Source organism: Crassostrea angulata, unplaced genomic scaffold (assembly GCF_025612915.1).
Source record: "Crassostrea angulata isolate pt1a10 unplaced genomic scaffold, ASM2561291v2 HiC_scaffold_47, whole genome shotgun sequence".
Lineage (NCBI taxonomy): Eukaryota > Metazoa > Mollusca > Bivalvia > Ostreida > Ostreidae > Magallana > Magallana angulata.
The window spans coordinates 545,629-568,364 of record NW_026441602.1 but is presented as its reverse complement, the minus strand read 5'-3'; the positions used below and the strand labels follow the sequence as shown (position 1 = coordinate 568,364).

Genomic DNA, 22,736 nt, shown 5'->3' with positions numbered 1-22,736 from the left:
ACAAAGGACAGACAGACCTCTACTAGTGCTTACACAGTACCAGTGACTGAACAGTTGTACTGTACAGATACACTGACAATGGACAGACAGACCTCTACTAGTGCTTACACAGTACCAATGACTGATTGTACTGTACAGAGACACTAACAATGGACAGACAAACCTCTACTAGTGCTTACACAGTACCAGTGACTGCTTGTACTGTACAGAGACACTAACAAGGGACAGACAGACTTCTACTAGTGCTTATTCAGTACCAGTGACTGAACAGTTGTACTGTACAGACACACTAACAACGGACAGACAGACCTCTACTAGTGCTTACACAGTACCAGTGACTGAACAGTTGTACTGTACAGAGACACTAACAATGGACAGACAGACATCTACTAGTGCTTACACAGTACCAGTGACTGATTGTACTGTACAGAGACACTAACAAGGGACAGACAGACCTCTACTAGTGCTTACACAGTACCAGTGACTGATCAGTTGTACTGTACAGAGACACTAACAACAGACAGACAGACCTCTACTAGTGCTTATGTAGTACCAATGACTGATCAGTTGTACTGTACAGAGACACTAACAACGGACAGACAGAACTCTACTAGTGCTTACACAGTACCAATGACTGATCAGTTGTACTGTACAGAGACACTAACAATGGACAGACAGACCTCTACTAGTGCTTACACAGTACCAGTGACTGATCAGTTGTACTGTACAGAGACACTAACAACGGACAAACAGACCTTTACTCGTGCTTACACAGTACCAGTGACTGATCACTTGAACTGTACAGAGACACTAACAACGGACAGACAGACCTCTACTAGTGCTTACACAGTACCAGTGACGGATCAGTTGTACTGTACAGAGGCACTAACAACGGACAGACAGACCTCTCCTAGTGCTTACACAGTACCAGTGACTGAACAGTTGTACTGTACAGAGACACTAACAATGGACAGACAAACATCTACTAGTGCTTACACAGTACCAGTGACTGATTGTACTGTACAGAGACACTAACAAGGGACAGACAGACCTCTACTAGTGCTTACACAGTACCATTGACTGTTCAGTTGTACTGTACAGAGACACTAACAACGGACAGACAGACCTCTACTAGTGCTTACACAGTACCAGTGACTAAACAGTTGTACTGTATAGAGACACTAACAATGGACAGACAGACCTCTACTAGTGCTTACACAGTACCAATGACTAATTGTACTGTACAGAGACACTAACAATGGACAGACAAACATCTACTAGTGCTTACACAGTACCAGTGACTGATTGTACTGTACAGAGACACTAACAAGGGACAGACAGACTTCTACTAGTGCTTACACAGTACCAGTGACTGAACAGTTGTACTGTACAGAGACACTAACAACGGACAGACAGACCTCTACTAGTGCTTACACAGTACCAGTGACTGAACAGTTGTACTGTACAGAGACACTAACAATGGACAGACAGACCTCTACTAGTGCTTACACAGTACCAGTGACTGATTGTACTGTACAGAGACACTAACAATTGACAGACAGACCTCTACTAGTGCTTACACAGTACCAGTGACTGATTGTACTGTACAGAGACACTAACAAGGGACAGACAGACCTCTACTAGTGCTTACACAGTACCAGTGATTGATCAGTTGTACTGTATAGAGACACTAACAATGGACAAACAGATTCTACTAGTGCTTACACAATACCAGTGACTCATCAGTTGTACTGTATAGAGACACTAACAATGGACAGACAGACCTCTACTAGTGCTTCAAAGTACCAGTGACTGTTCAGTTGTACTGTATAGAGACACTAACAATGGACAGACAGACCTCTACTAGTGCTTACATAGTACCAGTGACTGTTCAGTTGTACTGTATAGAGACACTAACAACGGACAGACAGACCTCTACTAGTGCTTACACAGTACCAATGACTCATCAGTTGTACTGTACAGAGACACTAACAACGGACAGACAGACCTCTACTAGTGCTTACACAGTACCAATGACTGAACAGTTGTACTGTACAGAGACACTAACAATGGACAGACAAACATCTACTAGTGCTTACACAGTACCAAGGACTCAACAGTTGTACTGTACAGAGACACTAACAAAGGACAGCCAGACCTCAACTAGTGCTTACACAATACCAGTGACTGATCAGTTGTACAGTATATAGACACTAACAACGGACAGACAGACCTCTACTAGTGCTTACACAGTACCAATGACTCATCAGTTGTACTGTACAGAGACACTAACAAAGGACAGACAGACCTCTACTAGTGCTTACACAGTACCAGTGACTGAACAGTTGTACTGTATAGATACACTGACAATGGACAGACAGACCTCTACTAGTGCTTACACAGTACCAATGACTGATTGTACTGTACAGAGACACTAACAATGGACAGACAAACCTCTACTAGTGCTTACACAGTACCAGTGACTGCTTGCACTGTACAGAGACACTAACAAGGGACAGACAGACTTCTACTAGTGCTTATTCAGTACCAGTGACTGAACAGTTGTACTGTACAGACACACTAACAACGGACAGACAGACCTCTACTAGTGCTTACACAGTACCAGTGACTGAACAGTTGTACTGTACAGAGACACTAACAATGGACAGACAGACATCTACTAGTGCTTACACAGTACCAGTGACTGATTGTACTGTACAGAGACACTAACAAGGGACAGACAGACCTCTACTAGTGCTTACACAGTACCAGTGACTGATCAGTTGTACTGTACAGAGACACTAACAACAGACAGACAGACCTCTACTAGTGCTTATGTAGTACCAATGACTGATCAGTTGTACTGTACAGAGACACTAACAACGGACAGACAGAACTCTACTAGTGCTTACACAGTACCAATGACTGATCAGTTGTACTGTACAGAGACACTAACAATGGACAGACAGACCTCTACTAGTGCTTACACAGTACCAGTGACTGATCAGTTGTACTGTACAGAGACACTAACAACGGACAAACAGACCTTTACTCGTGCTTACACAGTACCAGTGACTGATCACTTGAACTGTACAGAGACACTAACAACGGACAGACAGACCTCTACTAGTGCTTACACAGTACCAGTGACGGATCAGTTGTACTGTACAGAGGCACTAACAACGGACAGACAGACCTCTCCTAGTGCTTACACAGTACCAGTGACTGAACAGTTGTACTGTACAGAGACACTAACAATGGACAGACAAACATCTACTAGTGCTTACACAGTACCAGTGACTGATTGTACTGTACAGAGACACTAACAAGGGACAGACAGACCTCTACTAGTGCTTACACAGTACCATTGACTGTTCAGTTGTACTGTACAGAGACACTAACAACGGACAGACAGACCTCTACTAGTGCTTACACAGTACCAGTGACTAAACAGTTGTACTGTATAGAGACATTAACAATGGACAGACAGACCTCTACTAGTGCTTACACAGTACCAATGACTAATTGTACTGTACAGAGACACTAACAATGGACAGACAAACATCTACTAGTGCTTACACAGTACCAGTGACTGATTGTACTGTACAGAGACACTAACAAGGGACAGACAGACCTCTACTAGTGCTTACACAGTACCAGTGACTGAACAGTTGTACTGTACAGAGACACTAACAATGGACAGACAGACCTCTACTAGTGCTTACACAGTACCAGTGACTGATTGTACTGTACAGAGACACTAACAATGGACAGACAAACATCTACTAGTGCTTACACAGTACCAGTGACTGATTGTACTGTACAGAGACACTAACAAGGGACAGACAGACCTCTACTAGTGCTTACACAGTACCAGTGACTGAACAGTTGTACTGTACAGAGACACTAACAATGGACAGACAGACCTCTACTAGTGCTTACACAGTACCAGTGACTGATTGTACTGTACAGAGACACTAACAAGGGACAGACAGACCTCTACTAGTGCTTACACAGTACCACGGACTGAACAGTTCTACTGTACAGAGACACTAACAACAGACAGACAGACCTCTACTAGTGCTTACGTAGTACCAATGACTGATCAGTTGTACTGTACAGAGACACTAACAACGTACAGACAGACCTCTTGTAGTGCTTACACAGTACCAGTGACGGATCAGTTGTACTGTACAGAGACACTAACAATGGACAGACAGACCTCTACTACTGCTTACATAGTACCAGTGACTGTTCAGTTGTACTGTACAGAGACACTAACAAGGGACAGACAGACCTCTACTAGTGCTTACACAGTACCAGTGACTGATCAGTGGTACTGTATAGAGACACTAACAAGGGACAAACAGACCTCTACTAGTGCTTACACAGTACCAGTGATTGATCTGTTGTACTGTACAGAGACACTAACAACGAACAGACAGATTCTACTAGTGCTTACACAATACCAGTGACTCATCAGTTGTACTGTATAGAGACACTAACAATGGACAGACAGACCTCTACTAGTGCTTCAAAGTACCAGTGATTGATCAGTTGTACTGTACAGAGACACTAACAACGGACAGACAAACATCTACTAGTGCTTAGACAGTACCAGTGACTGAACAGTTGTACTGTACAGAGACACTAACAAAGGACAGACAGACCTCTACTAGTGCTTACACAGTACCAGTCACTGATCAGTTGTACTGTATATAGACACTAACAACGGACAGACAGACCTCTACTAGTGCTTACACAGTACCAATGACTCATCAGTTGTACTGTACAGAGACACTAACAACGGACAGACAGACCTCTACTAGTGCTTACACAGTACCAATGACTCATCAGTTGTACTGTACAGAGACACTAACAACGGACAGACAGACCTCTACTAGTGCTTACACAGTACCATTGACTGAATAGTTGTACTGTACAGAGACACTAACAAGGGACAGACAGACCTCTACTAGTGCTTACACAGTACCAGTGATTGATCAGTTGTACTGTATAGAGACACTAACAATGGACAAACAGATTCTACTAGTGCTTACACAATACCAGTGACTCATCAGTTGTACTGTATAGAGACACTAACAATGGACAGACAGACCTCTACTAGTGCTTCAAAGTACCAGTGACTGTTCAGTTGTACTGTATAGAGACTCTAACAATGGACAGACAGACCTCTACTAGTGCTTACATAGTACCAGTGACTGTTCAGTTGTACTGTATAGAGACACTAACAACGGACAGACAGACCTCTACTAGTGCTTACACAGTACCAATGACTCATCAGTTGTACTGTACAGAGACACTAACAACGGACAGACAGACCTCTACTAGTGCTTACACAGTACCAATGACTGAACAGTTGTACTGTACAGAGACACTAACAATGGACAGACAAACATCTACTAGTGCTTACACAGTACCAGTGACTGAACAGTTGTACTGTACAGAGACACTAACAAAGGACAGCCAGACCTCAACTAGTGCTTACACAATACCAGTGACTGATCAGTTGTACAGTATATAGACACTAACAACGGACAGACAGACCTCTACTAGTGCTTACACAGTACCAATGACTCATCAGTTGTACTGTACAGATACACTAACAAAGGACAGACAGACCTCTACTAGTGCTTACACAGTACCAGTGACTGAACAGTTGTACTGTACAGATACACTGACAATGGACAGACAGACCTCTACTAGTGCTTACACAGTACCAATGACTGATTGTACTGTACAGAGACACTAACAATGGACAGACAGACCTCTACTAGTGCTTACACAGTACCAGTGACTGCTTGTACTGTACAGAGACACTAACAAGGGACAGACAGACTTCTACTAGTGCTTATTCAGTACCAGTGACTGAACAGTTGTACTGTACAGACACACTAACAACGGACAGACAGACCTCTACTAGTGCTTACACAGTACCAGTGACTGAACAGTTGTACTGTACAGAGACACTAACAATGGACAGACAGACATCTACTAGTGCTTACACAGTACCAGTGACTGATTGTACTGTACAGAGACACTAACAAGGGACAGACAGACCTCTACTAGTGCTTACACAGTACCAGTGACTGATCAGTTGTACTGTACAGAGACACTAACAACAGACAGACAGACCTCTACTAGTGCTTATGTAGTACCAATGACTGATCAGTTGTACTGTACAGAGACACTAACAACGGACAGACAGACCTCTACTAGTGCTTACACAGTACCAATGACTGATCAGTTGTACTGTACAGAGACACTAACAATGGACAGACAGACCTCTACTAGTGCTTACACAGTACCAGTGACTGATCAGTTGTACTGTACAGAGACACTAACAACGGACAAACAGACCTTTACTCCTGCTTACACAGTACCAATGACTGATCAGTTGTACTGTACAGAGACACTAACAAAGGACAGAGAGACCTCTCCTAGTGCTTACACAGTACCAGTGACTGATCAGTTGTACTGTACAGAGACACTAACAATGGACAGACAAACATCTACTAGTGCTTATTCAGTACCAGTGACTGAACAGTTGTACTGTACAGAGACACTAACAAAGGACAGACAGACCTCTACTAGTGCTTACACAGTACCAGTGACTGATCAGTTGTACTGTATATAGACACTAACAACGGACAGACAGACCTCTACTAGTGCTTACACAGTACCAGTGACTGATCACTTGAACTGTACAGAGACACTAACAACGGACAGACAGACCTCTACTAGTGCTTACACAGTACCAGTGACGGATCAGTTGTACTGTACAGAGGCACTAACAACGGACAGACAGACCTCTCCTAGTGCTTACACAGTACCAGTGACTGAACAGTTGTACTGTACAGAGACACTAACAATGGACAGACAAACATCTACTAGTGCTTACACAGTACCAGTGACTGATTGTACTGTACAGAGACACTAACAAGGGACAGACAGACCTCTACTAGTGCTTACACAGTACCATTGACTGTTCAGTTGTACTGTACAGAGACACTAACAACGGACAGACAGACCTCTACTAGTGCTTACACAGTACCAATGACTGATTGTACTGTACAGAGACACTAACAATGGACAGACAAACCTCTACTAGTGCTTACACAGTACCAGTGACTGCTTGTACTGTACAGAGACACTAACAAGGGACAGACAGACTTCTACTAGTGCTTATTCAGTACCAGTGACTGAACAGTTGTACTGTACAGACACACTAACAACGGACAGACAGACCTCTACTAGTGCTTACACAGTACCAGTGACTGAACAGCTGTACTGTACAGAGACACTAACAATGGACAGACAGACATCTACTAGTGCTTACACAGTACCAGTGACTGATTGTACTGTACAGAGACACTAACAAGGGACAGACAGACCTCTACTAGTGCTTACACAGTACCAGTGACTGATCAGTTGTACTGTACAGAGACACTAACAACAGACAGACAGACCTCTACTAGTGCTTATGTAGTACCAATGACTGATCAGTTGTACTGTACAGAGACACTAACAACGGACAGACAGACCTCTACTAGTGCTTACACAGTACCAATGACTGATCAGTTGTACTGTACAGAGACACTAACAATGGACAGACAGACCTCTACTAGTGCTTACACAGTACCAGTGACTGATCAGTTGTACTGTACAGAGACACTAACAACGGACAAACAGACCTTTACTCGTGCTTACACAGTACCAATGACTGATCAGTTGTACTGTACAGAGACACTAACGAAGGACAGAGAGACCTCTCCTAGTGCTTACACAGTACCAGTGACTGATCAGTTGTACTGTACAGAGACACTAACAATGGACAGACAAACATCTACTAGTGCTTATTCAGTACCAGTGACTGAACAGTTGTACTGTACAGAGACACTAACAAAGGACAGACAGACCTCTACTAGTGCTTACACAGTACCAGTGACTGATCAGTTGTACTGTATATAGACACTAACAACGGACAGACAGACCTCTACTAGTGCTTACACAGTACCAGTGACTGATCACTTGAACTGTACAGAGACACTAACAACGGACAGACAGACCTCTACTAGTGCTTACACAGTACCAGTGACGGATCAGTTGTACTGTACAGAGGCACTAACAACGGACAGACAGACCTCTCCTAGTGCTTACACAGTACCAGTGACTGAACAGTTGTACTGTACAGAGACACTAACAATGGACAGACAAACATCTACTAGTGCTTACACAGTACCAGTGACTGATTGTACTGTACAGAGACACTAACAAGGGACAGACAGACCTCTACTAGTGCTTACACAGTACCATTGACTGTTCAGTTGTACTGTACAGAGACACTAACAACGGACAGACAGACCTCTACTAGTGCTTACACAGTACCAGTGACTAAACAGTTGTACTGTATAGAGACACTAACAATGGACAGACAGACCTCTACTAGTGCTTACACAGTACCAATGACTAATTGTACTGTACAGAGACACTAACAATGGACAGACAGACCTCTACTAGTGCTTACACAGTACCAGTGACTGATTGTACTGTACAGAGACACTAACAACGGACAGACAGACCTCTACTAGTGCTTACACAGTACCAGTGACTAAACAGTTGTACTGTATAGAGACACTAACAATGGACAGACAGACCTCTACTAGTGCTTACACAGTACCAGTGACTGATTGTACTGTACAGAGACACTAACAAGGGACAGACAGACCTCTACTAGTGCTTACACAGTACCACGGACTGAACAGTTCTACTGTACAGAGACACTAACAACAGACAGACAGACCTCTACTAGTGCTTACGTAGTACCAATGACTGATCAGTTGTACTGTACAGAGACACTAACAACGTACAGACAGACCTCTAGTAGTGCTTACACAGTACCAGTGACGGATCAGTTGTACTGTACAGAGACACTAACAATGGACAGACAGACCTCTACTACTGCTTACATAGTACCAGTGACTGTTCAGTTGTACTGTACAGAGACACTAACAAGGGACAGACACACCTCTACTAGTGCTTACATAGTACCAGTGACTGTTCAGTTGTACTGTACAGAGACACTAACAAGGGACAGACAGACTTCTACTAGTGCTTACACAGTACCAATGACTGATCAGTTGTACTGTACATAGACACTAACAACGGACAGACAAACCTCTACTAGTGCTTACACAGTACCAGTGACTGTTCAGTTGTACTGTATAGAGACACTAACAACGGACAGACAGACCTCTACTAATGCTTACACAGTACCAGTGACTAAACAGTTGTACTGTATAGAGACACTAACAATGGACAGACAGACCTCTACTAGTGCTTACACAGTACCAATGACTAATTGTACTGTACAGAGACACTAACAATGGACAGACAGACCTCTACTAGTGCTTACACAGTACCAGTGACTTATTGTACTGTACAGAGACACTAACAAGGGACAGACAGACTTCTACTAGTGCTTACACAGTACCAGTGACTGAACAGTTGTACTGTACAGAGACACTAACAACGGACAGACAGACCTCTACTAGTGCTTACACAGTACCAGTGACTGAACAGTTGTACTGTACAGAGACACTAACAATGGACAGACAGACCTCTACTAGTGCTTACACAGTACCAGTGACTGATTGTACTGTACAGAGACACTAACAAGGGACAGACAGACCTCTACTAGTGCTTACACAGTACCAGTGACTGAACAGTTCTACTGTACAGACACACTAACAACAGACAGACAGACCTCTACTAGTGCTTACGTAGTACCAATGACTGATCAGTTGTACTGTACAGAGACACTAACAACGTACAGACAGACCTCTAGTAGTGCTTACACAGTACCAGTGACGGATCAGTTGTACTGTACAGAGACACTAACAAGGGACAGACACACCTCTACTAGTGCTTACATAGTACCAGTGACTGTTCAGTTGTACTGTACAGAGACACTAACAAGGGACAGACAGACTTCTACTAGTGCTTACACAGTACCAATGACTGATCAGTTGTACTGTACATAGACACTAACAACGGACAGACAAACCTCTACTAGTGCTTACACAGTACCAATGACTGTTCAGTTGTACTGTACAGAGACAATAACAAAGGACAGACAAACCTCTACTAGTGCTTACACAGTACCAGTGACTGATCAGTTGTACTGTACAGAGACACTAACAACGGACAGACAGACCTCTACTAGTGCTTACACAGTACCAGTGACTGATCAGTTGTACTATACAGAGACACTAACAAAGGACAGACAGACCTCTACTAGTGCTTAGACAGTACCAGTGACTGATCAGTTGTACTGTACATAGACACTAACAAAGGACAGATAGACCTCTACTAGTTCTTACACAGTACCAGTGATTGATCAGTTGTACTGTACAGAGACACTAACAAAGGACAGACAGACCTCTACTAGTGCTTACACAGTACCAATGACTCATCAGTTGTACTGTACAGAGACACTAACAACGGACAGACAGACCTCTACTAGTGCTTACACAGTACCAATGACTGTTCAGTTGTACTGTACAGAGACACTGACAATGGACAGACAGACCTCTACTAGTGCTCACACAGTAGCAGTGACTGATCAGTTGTACTGTACAGAGACACTAACAACAGACAGACAGACCTCTACTAGTGCTTACGTAGTACCAATGACTGTTCAGTTGTACTGTACAGAGACACTAACAAAGGACAGACAGACCTCTACTAGTGCTCACACAGTATCTGTGATTGATCAGTGGTACTGTACAGAGACACTAACAAGGAACAGACAGACCTCTACTACTGCTTACACAGTACCAGTGATTGATCAGTTGTACTGTACAGAGACACTAACAACGGACAGACAGACCTCTACTAGTGCTTACACAGTACCAATGACTCATCAGTTGTACTGTACAGAGACACTAACAACGGACAGACAGACCTCTACTAGTGCTTACACAGTACCAATGACTGTTCAGTTGTACTGTACAGAGACACTAACAAAGGACAGAAAGACCTCTACTAGTGCTTACACAGTACCAGTGACTGATCAGTTGTACTGTACAGAGACACTAACAACGGACAGACAGACCTCTACTAGTGCTTACACAGTACCAGTGACTGATCAGTTGTACTGTACAGAGACACTAACAAAGGACAGACAGACCTCTACTAGTGTTTACACAGTACCAATGACTGATCAGTTGTACTGTACATAGACACTAACAAAGGACAGATAGACCTCTACTAGTGCTTACACAGTACCAGTGATTGATCAGTTGTACTGTACAGAGACACTAACAAAGGACAGACAGACCTCTACTAGTGCTTACACAGTACCAATGACTCATCAGTTGTACTGTACAGAGACACTAACAACGGACAGACAGACCTCTACTAGTGCTTACACAGTACCAATGACTGTTCAGTTGTACTGTACAGAGACACTAACAATGGACAGACAGACCTCTACTAGTGCTCACACAGTAGCAGTGACTGATCAGTTGTACTGTACAGAGACACTAACAACAGACAGACAGACCTCTACTAGTGCTTACGTAGTACCAATGACTGTTCAGTTGTACTGTACAGAGACACTAACAAAGGACAGACAGACCTCTACTAGTGCTCACACAGTATCTGTGATTGATCAGTGGTACTGTATAGAGACACTAACAAGGAACAGACAGACCTCTACTAGTGCTTACACAGTACCAGTGATTGATCAGTTGTACTGTACAGAGACACTAACAACGGACAGACAGACCTCTACTAGTGATTACACAGTACCAATGACTGTTCAGTTGTACTGTACAGAGACACTAACAAAGGACAGACACACCTCTACTAGTGCTTACACAGTACCAGTGACTGATCAGTTGTACTGTACAGAGACACTAACAACGGACAGACAGACCTCTACTAGTGCTTACACAGTACCAGTGACTGATCAGTTGTACTGTACAGAGACACTAACAAAGGACAGACAGACCTCTACTAGTGCTTACACAGTACCAATGACTGATCAGTTGTACTGTACATAGACACTAACAAAGGACAGATAGACCTCTACTAGTGCTTACACAGTACCAGTGATTGATCAGTTGTACTGTACAGAGACACTAACAAAGGACAGACAGACCTCTACTAGTGCTTACACAGTACCAATGAATCATCAGTTGTACTGTACAGAGACACTAACAACGGACAGACAGACGTCTACTAGTGCTTATACAGTACCAATGACTGTTCAGTTGTATTGTACACAGACACTAAAAATGGACAGACAGACATCTACTAGTGCTCACACAGTAGCAGTGACTGATCAGTTGTACTGTACAGAGACACTAACAACAGACAGACAGACCTCTACTAGTGCTTACGTAGTACCAATGACTGTTCAGTTGTACTGTACAGAGACACTAACAAAGGACAGACAGACCTCTACTAGTGCTCACACAGTATCTGTGATTGATCAGTTGTACTGTATAGAGACACTAACAAGGAACAGACAGACCTCTACTAGTGCTTACACAGTACCAGTGATTGATCTGTGGTACTGTATAGAGACACTAACAAGGGACAGACAGACCTCTACTAGTGCTTACACAGTACCAGTGATTGATCAGTTGTACTGTATAGAGACACTAACAACGGACAGACAGATTCTACTAGTGCTTACACAATACCAGTGACTCATCAGTTGTACTGTATAGAGACACTAACAATGGACAGACAGACCTCTACTAGTGCTTCAAAGTACCAGTGACTGTTCAGTTGTACTGTACAGAGACACTAACAATGGACAGACAGACCTCTACTAGTGCTTACATAGTACCAGTGACTGTTCAGTTGTACTGTATAGAGACACTAACAACGGACAGACAGACCTCTACTAGTGCTTACACAGTACCAGTGACTGAACAGTTGTACTGTACAGAGACACTAACAACGGACAGACAAACATCTACTAGTGCTTAGACAGTACCAGTGACTTATCAGTTGTACTGTACAGAGACACTAACAAAGGACAGACAGACCTCTACTAGTGCTTACACAGTACCAGTAACTGATCAGTTGTACTGTATATAGACACTAACAACGGACAGACAGACCTCTACTAGTGCTTACACAGTACCAATGACTCATCAGTTGTACTGTACAGAGACACTAACAAAGGACAGACAGACCTCTACTAGTGCTTACACAGTACCAGTGACTGAACAGTTGTACTGTACAGATACACTAACAATGGACAGACAGACCTCTACTAGTGCTTACACAGTATCAATGACTGATTGTACTGTACAGAGACACTAACAATGGACAGACAGACCTCTACTAGTGCTTACACAGTACCAGTGACTGCTTGTACTGTACAGAGACACTAACAAGGGACAGACAGACTTCTACTAGTGCTTACACAGTACCAGTGACTGAACAGTTGTACTGTACAGACACACTAACAGGACAGACAGACCTCTACTAGTGCTTACACAGTACCAGTGACTGAACAGTTGTACTGTACAGAGACACTAACAATGGACAGACAGACCTCTACTAGTGCTTACACAGTACCAGTGACTGATTGTACTGTACAGAGACACTAACAAGGGACAGACAGACCTCTACTAGTGCTTACAAAGTACCAGTGACTGATCAGTTGTACTGTACAGAGACACTAACAACAGACAGACAGACCTCTACTAGTGCTTATGTAGTACCAATGACTGATCAGTTGTACTGTACAGAGACACTAACAACGGACAGACAGACCTCTACTAGTGCTTACACAGTACCAATGACTGATCAGTTGTACTGTACAGAGACACTAACAATGGACAGACAGACCTCTACTAGTGCTTACACAGTACCAGTGACTGATCAGTTGTACTGTACAGAGACACTAACAACGGACAGACAGACCTTTACTCGTGCTTACACAGTACCAATGACTGATCAGTTGTACTGTACAGAGACACTAACAAAGGACAGACAGACCTCTCCTAGTGCTTACACAGTACCAGTGACTGATCAGTTGTACTGTACAGAGACACTAACAACGGACAGACAGACCTCTACTAGTGCTTACACAGTACCAGTGACTGATCACTTGTACTGTACAGAGACACTAACAACGGACAGACAGACCTCTACTAGTGCTTACACAGTACCAGTGACGGATCAGTTGTACTGTACAGAGACACTAACAACGGACAGACAGACCTCTACTAGTGCTTACACAGTACCAGTGACTGAACAGTTGTACTGTACAGAGACACTAACAATGGACATACAAACATCTACTAGTGCTTACACAGTACCAGTGACTGATTGTACTGTACTGAGACACTAACAAGGGACAGACAGACCTCTACTAGTGCTTACACAGTACCAGTGACTGTTCAGTTGTACTGTATAGAGACACTAACAACGGACAGACAGACCTCTACTAGTGCTTACACAGTACCAGTGACTGAACAGTTGTACTGTACAGAGACACTAACAAGGGACAGACACACCTCTACTAGTGCTTACACAGTACCAATGACTGATCAGTTGTACTGTACAGAGACACTAACAAAGGACAGACCTCTACTAGTGCTTACACAGTACCAATGACTCATCAGTTGTACTGTACAGAGACACTAACAAAGGACAGACAGACCTCTACTAGAAGTACTGGTGAGTACACAGTACCAATGACTGTCAATCAGTCTTATCATTTTTAGCTTATTAATTTAAAGCTATTTCAAAGACAAAATTAACATGAAATTTTTCGTATATTTCTGCAAGGCAGATGCTTTTGATGGTATTACTGCAGGTCTTAAATAAAAATTACCCTCTTACAAGAGAGATAACTTCTGTAGAAAATAATCTCACTTTTTCTGTCAACTTACAATTATTACAGACACTTAGCAAGAAGGGGGTGGTGCTGGTTCCCAATTTATTTGTAAAACGACATTTATTAATGAATAAATTACCATACAAAATATGTTTTTGTTCAATCCGAAAATTAACTAACTGTTTTTAGTCTAAAATCAAGAGCAAAACCTTAAGGTGGCTCTATACACCCACATTTTATTCCAATTTTCAATAGAAAACCACAAAACATATACTTATCAAATATTAAAGTGATGATAGGGATACTCTAGGTATTTTTAAAGAATTTTTAAATGTTTTTTCATGTTTTTGTAAAATATTTTTTTAAAGCTAACTATTAACAAACTGAGAGAAGTTTTTTTGTCATATGATGGATATTTCCTTCGGACACATAAAAAAAAATGTAACTCTTCTTAACATTTAAAAATGTTATTATTGCAATTTTTTTTTGTATTTCCCCGAAACATTATTTTTCATATTTTCTTACTCTGTTGACAAATCATCTGAAAAATGTGCTTGATGTTATAAGAAAATGTATTTTGATAACTGTGACATAAAAAATTGAATGAAAATCATTGCAAATAAACACAAAAAATATTTTAAATTTCATTTGGTATGAAAGTTCCTCAGGTAAGGGTTATCGTTCCTTAAGTTCCAAGGCCAAAACACCTTGGGGACTTTTCATTTCTGAGTTGAAGAAAATTTCCTAGTAAATATAATGTTGGAATGATAAATACATACGTATTTAATTATAGGCCTGTAAAAGTGAATATATTCGCTTTAATCCAAAACTAAGTCAACTAAATAAAGGGGAAAATTGACTAGGCTAATAGGATTTATGTATCCCAACCTGAGAGATATTCAAAGCAACCCTTCCATCCCCTTAAGGTTGTAAGGAACATATTTCGATATCAATGTGCATTAAAGTATATTATAATTGAAACACTTTCACTGGTCTAGAATTTTCTTTCACAGTATTCAACCAAAAAATACGTTTTAGAAAATTTTGGAAGGTTAAAAAATTTATGGTTCTCAACGGGAATCGAACTCATGACCTACAGGTTTGTAGGGAATCCACTAAACCACTGCACTACGCTGTAATAGGTCGATGGTGGGAAAGAAACTATTTTAAAATTTATACTTGATTTTATTGTTATTTCCATAAATAAAACGACACAACGTGAAGGTGTCACATACCACATTCCTTGAAAGTAATGAATTTTCCAATTATGAAATTCAATCTATTCATTTAACAAACTTTTCAAAAGAGCGGTCCCCACACAATTGGCCTCGGTTTAAATCGGCCAGTACCGGAATTGCATGCTTCCAGATTTACCTTTTTGCTATACTGCGTCATCAAAAAGTGGTGTATAGAGCCACCTTAAATTATAAAGCAATGAAATCAATATTTGTTAGTTGTATACGAAATAAAATGGATTGGGGCAGTTTACACCTTTTTATAAGCGCTTCGCGATTTATTTAACGTAAACTGCCCCAAGCCATTTTATCTCGTATAAAACTAATTAACATTGAATTCATTCCTTCATCAATGCACTAATACATTACCTGAACAATACATTTTTTATGTTTTAGGTCAGAGAATCTTTGGATGGAAAAAATTCATTTTTCACTTTAAAGCTAGCTAGTTCTCAAAGGTAAAGGTATTGTTATTGGGGGAAAACAAAACAACTGCAAACGCTAGACTTAACATTAGTTAGCATCGTTTGAAACTATAAAATAACATTAAAAATGTCTAAATTAAACGGAATAAGGTTTTTTTTTATTCTGATAGAGCAGATATGTGAAAGCAACATTTAAAAAAATCCTAGTATCTCATTTCATTTAAGACGTCTGGCTTATTAACCCTTTATGTTCTTCACCCCAATAACTGGAAATTTAAAAAATACATCGATATCAGAAATCACTTTTAAGATCTCCTTTTGTGCTATAACAACATGTTCTGGTTTACATTTTTAGCATTTCTGAAACGTATGAATTCATTTTACAATTTTCTTATGCAATTGATATAAAACAAAAAACTTTCTTCTTTAATTAGAATTTTTTTTTAAAAAACCTGAAATATTTTTTTATAAAGAAAGATAACTCTTGCTGATTAAAGGACGATAGCATATTGTCTAGCCACCTAAGTAAAAGTCATTTTTTTTTTTTTAATAATTGTCTATTTGAAATATTTTTTTATAATAAGGTAAACATTTATGCATATTTTCATTAAATATAAATGATTTGGTCAAACAAAGAGATAGCTTTGATTTTTTGGTTAAAATAGCTCCTTCATAATAGAAACTAACGGAAAACGGAATTTAAAAAAACAAAACAAAACAAACATCTCCCTACCCCTCCCCATGAAACAAAAATTCCTTTTGAGAGGTTTTATATATTGTTATTAAGCATATTTATATAAAAAAGTTTGTTGTTTTACGGTTGGCACATATGTCTACAGACCAAAATACATTTAAAAAAAAACCCAAAAAACCCAAGCATTTTGCTTTGTAACTTTTCAAAAAATGATTAACAAAAAAATATGAATTAAAATGAAAATTTTCTTTAATTACTATCCAACGTAAACATGTAATTATTAAGTTTTTATGCACATATCAGGTGCAAAACAATATTTTCCTGTCACAGAGAGACCGATTTCAATGAATTTTTTAAGATCCCCTCCCCTTAAGCAAAACGTTTCTTTAAAAATTGATAATTTGACTACAAATCTTATTTTGATATAGATTAATAAGGATTTGCTTATACTTTTTAGCATATAACATTGTTTTTAAATATCTGACAGAAAATCCGAAGTATTTGGATTTTAAATGAAGGCGGGAAACGGGTGTTAGCGTTAGCATTTCTTTGTTACAGACCTATATACAACAAAGTGCTATTTGAGCTAAAATAAAACCCACAGCTTCGTAATGTTTTCTAACATAATCAAAATTTGACAATATAACTATACTTTATCATCATTTGCATTTCTTATTTTAATTCTATGTTGCAATAGTAATATTTTGCTTTTTCTATTCACTATCTCTGATATTATTGGGGTAGACATTTCAATTTTTGAAAAAATCTAGCAGCGCTTCGTGAATCACTTCAATTTTGTTTGATGTTGACCCTGATAAAAATCAATCAAAAATATATGGTAAAGTTAATAGCATAGGGACATTCCGCCTTTAATCTACAAACCTTTATTTTTTTTTTAATTTTATTACTTTTTAAGTAACATTACGAGAAGAAATATCACGAAAGTCTTTCTTTGAAGGCTTCATTCTTACCCTACAAAATCTCTAGGACCCATGAGCTTACAAAGCCTAGCCCCTTGCAGGCACGTAGCATCGTTTTTGAAAGTGGGGGGGGGGGGGGGCAGACTCATCTAAAAAATCTTGACAAGCCAAAAAAAAAGGAAAATTTAAAGTTACCCAAAATCTTCAAAATCCTAATCCGGGGGGGGGGGGGGGGGGGTCGTTGTATATAACTTCAATTTCACTCCTCATTTCCTTATTTTCATATCAATTTTTTACATACTCCCATAAAAAGTGGGGGCCAACTCCATATATGATAATTCAATTTTTTTAGGTAAATTTTTAAAAAAATTGTTGCTGCGAGAAAAAATGGGGGGGGGGCATCCCCCCCCCCCCCCCCGATGCTACGTGCCTGCCTTGCCCCCCCCCCCCCCCATTGTCTAAAGACCCACTGCATACAAAAGGCGTCTAACTTCAAATCCTGGATCCGCCCCTGACGCCTAAATTTGAGATATTTATATGAGTATGACATCTATACATGTAGGTGCATATGAAGCTGAAACCATTTACGTATAGATATATACAATACATATACATTTATACATATGTTTCGTTATGACATATCAAAGACAGAAAAAAATATATAGGCCTACATCATTCAAATATGTGTGGGATTTGGCATGATTTAAAATCAAATGCGTCCCTGATTAAACAATTCTATTTTTCATATTAACATGATATAAATCATGCTTCTTTGATGTCACATATCGTGACTATAATCGGAAAAAAATCCATTTGAATTATTCAGTATGGCATTACTGAGCCCATTCACGTTTCCTGCATAATCAGTGATGCGTGTCTAAATCTCCTTGTTGTTTTCCACGACCACGTGTTGCTCGAACTGTTTATTGCACAGCATTGTGGGTATTGCCGTCCGCCATTGCGTTCTGTGTTTGTGTGCTGTCCGTGTCTCGTGTGTGTTTTCACGTGGGAAATAGGTAATTCATTTTGTCATGATTTCAAATTAATAAGATTTTTTTCTGATCTCTTGTTCGGTGGATTGTGGGGGCCCATGAGGCCGCGATCGGTAGAAAACAGTAGCAACAGGTAAGCGCGCGCGCCCTCTCCGTTCCCGTACTTTTAGCACCATGTGCTGGTAGCACCGCTTTGTGTAAATGATTAAGAAAAATCTGCAGGTATTTCTCCTCTCAATTTCAGCTTTTTCGATGTTTGACTTTAATGATATTGGAAATCGAACTGAATTTTATGGAGATCTGAAATGAATTTTTCACACCTTGAGATTCGCGTAGCGCTAACAGGTGCTAAAACACGTGTATAGGTAATATACACACTCCACTACACGGAGTTGACAGGCAATTAGGAATTTATTATCAATAACCGATATTAAGATGCTACCATAATGACATCGGCCTTTCGTATTGGCATTAGGAATTAATGTCAGCAGTGTCGTTGTTCAAAGACCCACGATCGAAAGTAGAGAGAGAGAGAGAGAGAGAGAGAGAGAGAGTTTGTGTGTAATTTCATCACTGCTAACTGAACAGATTTACTGAATACAGTGTATTTGCAATGAACTAATTATGCGTGCTATTTTCAGTAGCATGCTGCCATAACAGAGGGTGACACACTTTTTATTGTTGTTTAATGACAGATAGGTGTCCGCTCTGAAAACATATATGTATGTAGATATGGCCAGGTATATGATTGACCAGCAATCTGACCTGATTTGGAGCTGGCAGTAGATTACTTTATTAGAACTGAGATGTGTGAAACAAGAATACCTGTAGTGGCGCTTATGTTAATTTATTCCTCATCATGATATATGGTTTAAAGTTGACGTATGAAATGGAAAATAATTTCATTTTTGCATAAACTGAAAGTAATGACTTTCATAAGCTGTCAAACAATGTCATCTTCATGATTTTTATAAAGCTGAAATTAGAAGAGTACAAGTCTGTTTTCTCTCTGTATGGTAAATGAAGATTAATTATACTTTTAGATTTACCATTTTCTGTTTTGTTAATTGTGAAATGTCTATGTTAATGATTTCTCTGTTTCAAAAACAGCCCCATTTCAGGCTTGGTTACCCTTCATTACTCTTTTGTTTGGGTGAATTCGTATTTACACCAAGAATACCAATTTTTGTTCTTGAATTTTTGATGAGGTTCTTGTATGCATATCTTTGGACTGTGAGAACATTCCCCGTCAGATTTTATGTGTATTGACTCGCTAAACAATAGATATTTACTGCTGGTTATTAATCAGGAAATGTTTAAGGAATAAATGCTTGACATGACAGGAGAATTAAGATATAAGTTATTATTCTCAAGGAAATATGCTTGTTTATATTAATTATCGAATAAATAATGAAATTTGATTCAAAATTCAAGAGAGTGGAATTTTTATAGAAATTGAGTTGTACATGGGAAATAGGACACCAGGGTTTTTTGCAGAAGGATTATAGTTGGTACACATTAAATTGTTACAGAATTCTAGATTTGTGAAGTTAATCTGTTCGTTTAGGTCACTAATCTCGGGGTTAACCTGATTTAGTGATCTAAGATTAAAGTGCAGTGTTTTAATCCCTGTCAAGTTGTTGGAAACCCTTTACCCAGTGGCAAAATTTAAACGACCCTATTTAATTTAGAAGATCTACGATTTTAATCTGGGTCATTTAAACGGAATGACAGATTAATAAGGCTTATAGCGAGTTCTGTGGAATGAACATAGAGACAAAAGGCTCGACGATAAACACAGAATGCCTAGGGGAGGGGTAGAGATTGTCACCCCCCAATAGTCTGTATAGGGCTGTATGGAAACGCAGATAAAGGGCCGTATTTGTGTACATTTCCTGCAGATAAATTGCAGTGCTCGGGGGATCGCAGGTCAAAGCAAATCATTGAGTACCCAGGTATTGTTTAGTTTTTCTGTCCCCCTGAAAAGACAATAGTCCTTGCTGTGGAAACAATGACTTCTTACAGACCAGATAAGATAATTGTAGAACAGAGCCTGTAGCATATCTGTAGTACTTGTTTGTCTCCCTCCGATCGTGCAAGATAAAGCTGTAACAGTAGAGGAATCAGAGTTGTTACATTGTTGTGAACTACTGCACCATCACACTTTGTAATTGTTTGGATAGGCAGGCTCGCAGGGTGAATTGTCAAAGATTCCAAGTCCCCATTGAAACCCATGTCAACTTATCAACCAGGGACTGTTTATTTGGATAAAACTCTTATTGAGCGTGTGTAAGTTTAGGTTATATTTGTTAAAAATAGGGATGATTTGAAACCAACTTGGTCTTTTGATGTTGTAGTCAGTTCTACCTGACTGTTACTACATTTATTGTGACACAAACAGAATGACCTTCCAACTTGGTGTGCGCCCTTGTGATCCTAGAGGTCAGCAAAGGTCAAGGTCATGTTTATCCCTTGGTTGACATCAATGATATCTGGTGACTGAGTTTTGTTTTGGGGATATCTTCACTTCAATGAAAGCAGGGATCATTTTATCTCTGAATAGCTTCGTTATTTACTTACAAGAGTTGAATATAGATACTGTATATCAAGTCATCATACTTAATTTAATTGGATCCATTGTAAATTCTCTGTTTATTTTTTTCAACAGATTTATCATAAGAGTGTGCATTTTTGTGGCAAGCTTTTAACAATTTGGGCATGATGAAGGATGACGTGTTTTCAAATATGGAAACCTGTGCCAGGTAAGATAACAGCTACTTACCTGATGCAACCAGGTAAAAGTGAAAAGAAATATTTACCTGTAGTAGATTATTTGTCTGCTGTATCCAGGTAAAGATGTAATTGTATCATTTACCTGTAACCAGATGAATGATATACCTTATACCACAGGTAGAAATCCAAAGAAATACTTACCTGTTTCAGTAACTCGGTGGTGAATACTTTGGGGTTAAACAAATACAAACTATTTCACTAGAAATGTGTGAATATTGTGTATCGGAACAAATTACTAGTCAAACTGATAATTTTATCTGAACTGTTTAGACAAAAAGGTATCCACTGAACCAAGTATACATGTATATGTATATCAAAGTCTTTATCTTAATCAGAAGATGATAGAATGGTTTGTTGTATATTGACCTGGTCCAGGTAAGACAAAGTATTCTACCTGTCTGATGCAGCACAATTCAGTGTGAGCTTTGATTTGGTACCTCAGCCAACCTAATTAAAATTAGAACTTCCATCCGCTTCCCGGTTTAGCAACATCAAATTTGTGGGAGCGGATCAAAGATATGTTTTTTCTGATCTGATTTTTTAATTGGTACCTCGGCATTCTTATAGCTTTATCTAACAAGTGGTCGGAAAATGTCCGACATACTTATTGAAAGTGATATAAAAAGTAAATTCACAAGAAATAAAGAAATTATTATAGAAAAGGATAGCAATATAAGAGCATTATTGTGAATTTATTAGAAATTTGATGTAAAGTATTGATAAGGAATTAAAGACATGATGATGATACTCAGAGGTTGTTGACCTCAAACATTTGTTTGTTTCCATT

The 22,736-nt window shown here is 39.7% G+C and overlaps 1 protein-coding gene across 4 annotated transcripts in view; it reads left to right on the top strand.

Annotated features, from left to right (window-relative positions):
* The window catches only part of LOC128168767 (CUGBP Elav-like family member 2), a 90,549-nt gene that overhangs the window by 29,029 nt on the left and 38,784 nt on the right, over window positions 1–22,736 (top strand). Inside the window, exons 1-2 of one of the 4 annotated variants that reach the window (XM_052834909.1) lie at window positions 19,044–19,180; window positions 21,825–21,918. In XM_052834909.1, the coding sequence (XP_052690869.1) occupies window positions 21,875–21,918 (44 nt within the window). In that variant the 5' untranslated portion in view covers window positions 19,044–19,180; window positions 21,825–21,874. Of the gene's footprint in view, window positions 1–19,043; window positions 19,181–21,249; window positions 21,446–21,499; window positions 21,609–21,824; window positions 21,919–22,736 lie in introns of those variants that run through there. The other 3 variants (XM_052834910.1, XM_052834912.1, XM_052834911.1) reach the window with 3 other exon arrangements.